Below are 9,473 nucleotides of genomic sequence, written 5' to 3' on the forward strand. Positions count from 1 at the left end.
AGATAGCCAGCATCTGTATGACCCTTACCATTCCAGAGTGCCAACCTGTATTACAGCACAGGGAGATGCCACCCAGTATTGATGTGACCAGGCCTCTACATATATCCTGCTGCAGAAGCCAAAATAATAGGTGCACCACAATCGTTGTGAGATCATTAACCAAAACACCACCAGTAGTTTATACTTTTTTCAATCTCAGCTCAATCACATTCAATTTTCCAGATGTGCTTTTTTTTAATAATCTGCTAGTGTACTGTATACAGATGTAGCCAAGCTAAACTTGACTCTGATAACACATAGCACAGTTTTATCTTGGTTATCTTGTTAAAAAAAAAAGCCATTGAAATCCATTGAAAAGATAGTTATCTTTTTCTAGTCATTCTTTAATTAATGTGGTAACCATCAAATTTAGCTCGGCTGCATCTAATAGTGTAGCATGTGAATCATGTATGTCTAATCTTACAAGATACATATATTAAGGTCTTTTTTTTTTCATGAATACAGTAGTGCAGTAGTATTAGGCTCCTTTCACACCTGCACTTTCCCTTTCCACTATGGAGATCCATCATAGGATCTCAAAAGTGAAGGAAAATGTTTCAGTTTTCCTCAACTATTGATCCACTATCCGTTCCGTTCGGTTGCATCCCCATCGCGGACAGAAAAAGCAGCATTTTTCTGTCCGGAGCAAGATGGATCCGTCATGACACACAATGTAAGTCAAGGGTGCCGGATCCATTTTCTCAGTCACAAACGAAAACTGATCCGTCACCCACTTACAATAGTTTTAGTGACGGATCCGTCATGGCTATTTTAGAGATAATACAACTGGATCCATTCATAACGGATGCAGTTGGTTGTATTATCATAACGGAAGTGTTTTTGCTGATCCATGACCTTTCACAACGCAGATGTAAAAGTAGCCTTCCTCTTATATTATGAAGTTAATTGTGGAACATAAGAAAATCACAGAAACTAAAAATGGATAAAAAAATGAAAACACGATGAGTGTAATGGAACATAAGAGCTGCATGCAATGACTAGGGAGGGAGATGCACTGATACTGTTTTAGATGTAATGAACCAATACAAGCATAGAGTTACTAATTTGTCCATGAGCAAACAAAGGCAAATGTCTCTGCATTGCCTTCTAACATGAAACCTCTACATTAACTAATTATCTCATATCTCCAATGATAAAATGTTAAAATAATTGAGCTGTAAAAGCAGATTACTCCCCAAACCTGAAGGTTAATAGACAGTCTCCTTCTCACCCACGCATACCTCCACCACTCTACCTTATTCTAGATTTCTATCTCCCCCCCCCCCCCCCTTTTGCTCATCCAGTACAAGATACCGTAATAGCCAACTCATTGATCAATCAGAAATGAGTGAGTGGCTGTTCATAGGGATGGAGCTGGAAAGTTGGAGTAGGAGGAGGAGCTGAATTATTCTCCTGCTATCACAAGAGATATAAACCCACAGAGGAATCACAGGACAAAGCAGATTCTCCTTAGCTGCCAGCAAAGAGAGAGAAGTGTTGAAACATCTTCACCTGCCTGCACAGTCTCTTCCTTCTACCACACAGTGAGTAGAACCATTGTATGTATGACCAGGAGTCTTATAAATGATATTCATGTCTCCGACATAGACACCTAACTTTTATTTCTTTAGGTTGAGAGACTATGTTGTGGTCTAGTTATCTTCAAAGGGTTGTAACTGGTGCCACTGTCATACTGTCAGAGCATCTTATGGTGGTGACTATCTTACCTGCTTCTTTAGCTATGAATTTTAAAGTTTTGTGTTTCATTTTGTGGAGATATCTGTTTTAGATACTTCAAACACCCTTGTGATTGAGCAATGTAGATTGTACTTACTAGTTGTTGTAAATTGTCCATGTACTTGATTTTCTTGAATAGAGAAACACCATTTCAGGAGCTCCTTACTTGTAAGATGCAACACATGGTCTGGAAGCAGAAGCCACTACTGTGAATAGCTTGATATTCTCAGATAACCCTCCGACAGTGATGGCATGTTCTTGAAGGCTATAGAAATGCTCTTATTTTGGCCAAAAGTAATTTGGGATATCACTATTTTGTTTAGTATTAGTGTTGTGGTGCCAAGACACCCAGATACAAGGGGTTAGTATCTAATACTGTCTTGTCAGCATGAGTTCATTTGAAAATTTGCCAAGTTGTGGTTGAAAGTTTGTAATAGTAGGTAATAGGGAGAGGTCATATGGAGCAATAGGAGGAGATATATGGGGTATAGGAATCCTAGGCAATTAGGAGAAGTTACAGATGTGTTCATAGAGAGTATTACTGGTTTGTAAAAGAAGTAACATTTCCATTAGAAGAACATTGCCTCTAAACATTGAGTAGTAAAATAATACCTAGAAAATGAAAGACGAAAATTGAGCATCACAAGTACAAATACACCCAAGCAACAGTGGAGCAGTTGCTCATAGCAACACTTTGTTGTCAAGTATTTCATAGGATGTTAATGTATTCATTTGATTGGATCTTTTCTTGTCTGCACTCATCTTCATGCAAAATACAGTACTTTCAAAACATTTCTACGCTTTAATCAGAGAACAAATCGTGTTTATCAGAAAATCAAAGCTTTTATTGAGTTGTTGAACAAAACTCCCAACTTTTTGGGCTTTAAGTAATAATACTGTTACATTAAAACTGCCTTAATCTGGCATGAATTGCAATTGATTATCAGATATTCTGATGTCTGAATTGTCGAAGGGTCATGAAAATGTCATGAAACTCATTTGTAAGGGTAAATGATGAAAAACAAAAATGATATTTTAACACAAAATCTAATAATAGTTTTATAATAGTTTCTGGTCTTGAGAAATTCCACATAATCTTGCAGTTATGAGTGAAAGCAAGTGCATCATTTTCAGGCATTCTGGTTTATTAAATGTAATTTTAAAGGGAGTATGTAATTGTTAACCCCAAAGTATCGGTATATGATATTACAGTAAGTCTATAAAAGTAAACTTGACGGCTTCATCATAGTTCCAGTTGAAGCATCAAGGTTTTCCATTCTATGGTTGTCTGATATGTCGGAAATCAATGTATACTTAAGAGAAGTAAGATATCAAGCTAAAGTTATCTTCATCTGAGGTCAAGAATAGAAGCTAAGTTGATGTAGACTGCAGACTTGATATGGCCATTCTTCTCATTCCCATAGTCCTTTTGTTGACCCCTTAGTCTGTTAGATTCCTTTATTTTGGCTTCTGAATCATACATCTTGATAGTTTGGACATATGTATTACGTAGAGCCCTGTGATGGATATCAGTTCATCACTTGACAGTCACATCCAGTTCTGGAATGTGTTGGTCACCTAGATATTAGCAATACTGGCATTCCTCAAACTGTGGCTATAGTTATTGAAATACTACAAGTCTCAGCATGTCCTTACCTGCTGGAAGTTGTAGTTTTTTTATGTTATTTTGCAGGTTTTGCAGTAAACTAAGTCTATTTCCCTGCTCTTCCAGATGGTAACCTCTTTGAAGCAGTGGCCAATGATGGTAGCTGTTGCAGTGTGTGTCTTAATATGTCTAGGGACAATAGTAGAAGGATATCCACCAAAACCAGAATCTCCTGGAGAAGATGCTTCCCCGGAGGAAATGAATAAATATCTGACTGCTTTGAGGCATTATATCAACCTTGTTACAAGGCAAAGGTGAGTGACATCGTCACAAAGAAATTGTCATGTGTATAGTTCAAATTTTAGACAATCCCACCTCTCTGTGTTTGTATTCAAACATATATTAAATATCTGCTTTGAACAATCACTATTTGTTAAAAGGGTTCCTCTATGTTAAGCTGAATACAGGATATCATTCGCAAAGAACCCCAGCAATCTGCTGTAATCTGTGGAGGAACCTGCAAACAAGTATTCAGCTCTCCTGCAATACCACCACAGGGAAAATGAGAAATTACACATTTCCCACTGAAACCAATGTACTGACAGTGTAGTGTAGAGATGAGTAGTGTTGAGCACGAATATTCGAATGGCGAATTTTTATCGCAAATATCGCCACTTTGATAATTCAAAAATATTTAGAATATAGTGCTATATATTCGTTATACCAAATACACATGATTCCTCTCTGCTTCTTGCTTGTGGGCCAATGAGAAGGAAGCAATGTCAAGTTCACAACATTACTTAGTGAACCAATCAGTAATCTGTAGTCAGACCTGCTAAAATGTGAAGTTGCACGTAGTGCGAAAAAATATTCTAATCACTGCCGATTAGCGTATTCGCAAATATATTGGAGCACTTGACTCTATCTGCATATAAAGCTATTGTAATGTTCTCATGAAACTCATGAAACTTCTAGCAGCTTGAAAAAATGTATCCAAAGTGACCCACGCCTGTATTTCGCATTACGAATTCGCATTACCCGATTTTTACATTGCCGAATTTTTGTATTCAATAAAATAATCTCGAATTCACGAATATATGATGAATATTCTACAAAATATTCATAAAATATCGCGAATTTGAATATAGCCCCTGCCGCTCATCACTAGAGAAATTTCGACTCGGCTGCTTCACCAAACTTCAACAAGAAATTTTGTTTGTTCCAAATGACTTCATAACGAATCACATCCCACTGTATGGAGTGGGCGCAATGACGGGAACGGCAATTGCGCCTCCACTTTCCCCCCTCATTTAACTGCTCAGATGCCGCCTTCAACGCTGATTGCGGCATATGAGAGTCACATTCAGCCTATCAGGGGATTAATCAGGGGTTAATACGAAAAATATATACACTCACCTCATCAATTTGATTGCGGAGAGGCAGTCACGGCCATTAATCATAATAGTCACAATGGTCTCTCCGCGATAAAATGGATGAGGTATGTAATTTTTTTTACCACCATTTCAGGAAAAATTGATATGTTATGACTAAGTGCCAGAAAATTTGGATTAGTGGAGAATCAAATTTTTCCTGAAACTCAGATCTAATTCCACTATGTTAACTTCGAACTGCTCAACACTAGCATGGTGAATAATATGGTAGGCCTTCCAGAACACATCCATTCTTCATTCTAATTGCTCAATAATGGTCCTGAAGCAGAGACATCATCCTCTACTACTAAGAATTCCCTAATAGACCATTTGGGTCTATTAGACAAATGGGTTTTCTAAACCAGGAATTCCCTACAATTTTACATATGTAACAAGTGTGTGTCCTGAGCAATGATCTCCAACCTAGGACTCTTCACCTATTACAAAACTACATTCCTCCATTCACTTCAATGGGTCTGAGCTGTAATACCAGACACAAGCTGTGGACAAGTGTGCTCCTGTTTCCGGTAAAGAAAAAACAAAAAGCAGGCATGTTTTTCTAATCTTAGACAGCCCATTTGACTAAGCCAGGGATTAAACTTCATATTAGTTCTGCCTTTATAAAATCGGCATCATTAGCAATAGATAAAAGCCAGGGGTACTTTCTCTGGGGCTCTGACCCCTAAGAAAGTAGAAGAGGTCCATTAATGTTTTGGGGCAGGGATGTGACCCTCTGCACTGTTTAAAGCATCAGTGTGTTAATAATTCGATGGACAGGGACCAGTCCACATGGGGTGGTGTTAGTGATACCAGGGTTAGGGACACAGTCATGAGGAGGAGAATAGAGAAATGTGAGAGATTACACAAGAGGTAGCAGCTAATGGCTTGGCAGTGCCTGTTTGTTGGAATCTGTTATGTCAACACCATGTGGGCATTATCTTAAGAAGATGTAGATGTAACCCTCTGGATGTTCTCATCCAGTACTGTAATATTGTACAATAGATCTAATGTATATTCTCTTCTGAGCAGATATGGAAAGAGGGACAGTCCAGCTGACAGTCTGCTATCTGACATTCTTTATGGAGACAATGGAAACCACAACAGCAGATCACGGTGCGTAAATAAGGGGCCTACAAGAAAAACACACGATACATCAGTGGTGCCCAACATAGTAGCTTGTATGGATCCTGTATACAGTACCCATCTCCAGAAAAGATCTGTACTGTAGAGCCACATGGATACCTGATATAAATAATGGACAGCATGAAAAACCACTCATCTCAATGTGCACCTTCTCAAGCTGTATTGTACGGGAAATTAAATCATGTGATCACTAGGGGCTCCAATAAACTTTGCTGTCCAAAACAGATAACCACTTCCAATCAGACCTGGAGTATACTGTACATGCCCATGCTTTTATTGCTGTCCTAAAAACATACCTAGGTCTATAACATAAGAGTCAACATCTTGGTTCCTCTTTTTAGCATCAGTAGATCCTTTTATATCAAGCATCTTAAATCTCACAGACTATACAGTGATTTCAAAACTCTGGTTTTCCAACTGTTATTAAAGCTACCACTTCAAGCAAGCCAGGACAAGCTCAGTTTGGAGATCACTGTAATAGTAATTATAGCTGGACCCATGGCCTAACAATGAGCCAACTCAAAATAGTTAAACTGTGTTAGGGACCTACAGTATGTTACATTGACGGGTTTTAGGCCTCCATACACATTAAATTACTGTCAACCACACCAACAGGGTTGTCCAACAATCTTGTGTTTATGGGAGCTTCTTATTCTCTCTAGACAGATGATGTCGAGGGAAGTAAAAGAATGGGTGTGTTGAATTTCAACATCCGATCCCTTTGTTCTCTTACGAGATAAAGCAAATTCCTTCTCTCTCTCAAATGAATACACACATGTACAGTATACGGGAGATTGAGGAGGTATAAGTGCCGGTCAACAGCTACTGACGTTGTATGGGCATCTTTAGGGTACTTTCACACTTGCGTTGTGAGGATCCGGCAGGCAGTTCCGTCGCCAGAACTGCCTGCCCGATCCGGAAATCCGTATGCAAATGGATATCTTTGTAGGCAGATCCGGATGCAAAATGTATTGAAATTCCGGATCCATCTCTTTGGTGTCATCCGGAAAAACGGATCCGGTATTTATTTTTTTCACATTTTTAAAGGTCTGTGCATGCGCAGACCGAAAAACTGGGCTCGGTTTTCCGGAACACTTGGTACCGGATCCAGCATTAATAAATTTCAATGGGAATTAATGTCGGATCCGGCATTTCGGCAAGTGTTCCGGAATTTAAATACTGCAGCATGCTGCAGTATTTACTCCGGCCAAATACCGTAAAGGGACTGAACTGAAGACATCCTGATGCATACTGAACGGAATGCTTTCAATTCAGAATGCATTAGGATAAAACTAAAGCGTTTTTTTCCGGTATTGAGCCCCTGTGACGGGAATAACGCTAGTATGAAAGTACCCTTAGTTTTCCACATACCCTGGTCCTCATACTGTGTCTGATGACATCATCTAAACATTGATTTAATTATATCATCAAAGCTACAGCAGTAATATGAGAATGTACTAGAACAAATAGGGGTAGAGTTTAACCCTATCCTCAATTACTGTCCTATTCAGCTACAACAATATAACCTTCTATTTCATGTCTCCTTAGGTATGACGACTCATCCTACAATTGGTGACCCCTGGAAAATTCCCTCTCTCCCCCTTTCCCTGAGTGACTGCTTGACCACATTCCCGTCTTTTTAACGTATCAATTATTTTTATGCCATTTTGCATTTTGACTGGTTCCTGTATCTCATCTCTCCGCCCAGCGGGGAGTGTGCAGAGTGGACGGTGCCACCCTTCAGCGGTGTAGAGAACACGCGTGTGTGTTGTGTGTGTACACCATCCTACCAGAGCTGCCTCTCCCATGACACGCAGTCTGTGATGTTTGACAGAGAATTCCACTGTATCCAGAAATAAAAGCAAGTTTAATGGAAGCGAGTTATCAGTGTGTGATTGTCCACTTTATTTCAGTTTTCCTGCACAAATTGGGATATTTATAAAGTCATAAAAATTTGGGGTCATTTATCAAACTGGTGTAAAAAAGAACTGGCTTAATTTCCCATAGCAACCAATCAGATTCCACCTTTCATTTTCCAAAGGAGCTGTCAAAAATGAAATGTGGAATCTGATTGGTTGCTATGGGCAACTAAGCCAGTTCTACTTTACAACAGTTTGATAAATGATCCTATTTGTGTTTTAACATTTCTGATGGTTGAAATAGATTGTCTGATGATGATTTGAGTCCCCAGTCATTTGAGGTAATGAGTTCCTTTCCAGCCACTATAGTCATGATACACCTGATTGGGTAAAAAAAAAAAATGCATGTAAGGTGGTTATATAAGGCAAGAAAAAATCTGGATCTCTTTTTTAGGCCTCATGCACACAACCAAGTAGAAATGACTATTATTGTTCGCAAAAAAAAAATAGGACATGTGTAATGCCCCAGAGGTGCATTACCACCTTTACACCTTGCCACTATCTCCTATGGTTAACCTTATGTCATTCTATGTACTCATTTCCAGGTCCTGCAAAATGTGCCTTCATAATATTGTTATGTAACTGTTCAAGTGTAATGTGCCTGGTTCACCAGCAGATGGCAGCATACATGGCAGAGCTATTTTACCTAGAATGGAGCCTTCTTCCCATTCTATTCTTTCCCATCTAGGAAGGAGTTTAGCTAGTTAGAAAGTTAGTCTAGGGTACCCCCTGCTAGAGGAAGATTGTGTCCAAGCCGGCAGAGCACCTTCAGCTCTGCTGGATATTGATGCCAAAGCCTGAAGCGTCTGAAGCCAAGATGAAAGTTCCCTGGATAAAACTAGAGACAGACCAGACTACCAAATTAAGTACAGCAGAAAGGAAAGGAAAAGATTCCTATTTAATCCTGTACAGCAGAGCCAGAGAGCAACAGACGTAGCAGAAAGGAGTTTGCCTGCCACAGTTAATGCCAACGCCTGCTGGAAACCAAGACAATCCCTGTAATCTATTTGAAGGAACGTTTATTCAAGTAAAGTTGCTGTTCAACTATATACAAGGTCTGGACTCAATTTATTTCTTCATCCCCCTTTACCAACTACCCCTTGGCTCTGCTGTGGACGACAACGCCTGGGGCCCAGCGTATCCAGGTAGGAGCACCGTGACACATGCACAACACCTTAAGGGACATTTAGGCCACCCTACACCACTCTGGCATTCCTACACTGGGTACCATCCATATCACTAAAAGGGGCCCTGTGCCGTTGTTGCTTCATTGCAACTGGCATCACGTCAAAACAACAAAAACTCTTATTTCATCTTAAAGGGATCCCATGGCCGTTGACCCCATTGTGTCCTGCAAATGGCGTCACAAACAGGATGTGGACAAGATAAATCTGTGTGCCCATAAATTGTATAGCCTACTAGATTTACAACAATACCTTTAAAAATGACTTTAATGCAATTGCTGCGGAGTGACCGGCGCAAAACGCTGCGCGCTGGCATCCAAAGGGGTTAATCCACAATTTTTACATGCAATGGCACAGTGTCTTCTTGCTCAGGCAGCATGGGAAAATCCAGGAACGCCCCCATCTAGAGCGAGAA

The 9,473-nt window shown here is 39.7% G+C and overlaps 1 protein-coding gene across 1 annotated transcript; it reads left to right on the forward strand.

Moving 5' to 3' along the window:
* The first annotated feature begins 1,526 nt into the window (after positions 1–1,526).
* Positions 1,527–7,599, forward strand: PYY (peptide YY). Its single transcript, XM_040437180.1, has 4 exons — positions 1,527–1,583; positions 3,509–3,696; positions 5,842–5,925; positions 7,504–7,599. Exons 2-4 carry the CDS (start codon positions 3,509–3,511, stop codon positions 7,529–7,531), a joined length of 300 nt encoding a protein of 99 aa, XP_040293114.1. The 5' UTR covers positions 1,527–1,583; the 3' UTR covers positions 7,532–7,599.
* Positions 7,600–9,473: the final 1,874 nt, after the last annotated feature.

Source organism: Bufo bufo, chromosome 6 (assembly GCF_905171765.1).
Source record: "Bufo bufo chromosome 6, aBufBuf1.1, whole genome shotgun sequence".
Lineage (NCBI taxonomy): Eukaryota > Metazoa > Chordata > Amphibia > Anura > Bufonidae > Bufo > Bufo bufo.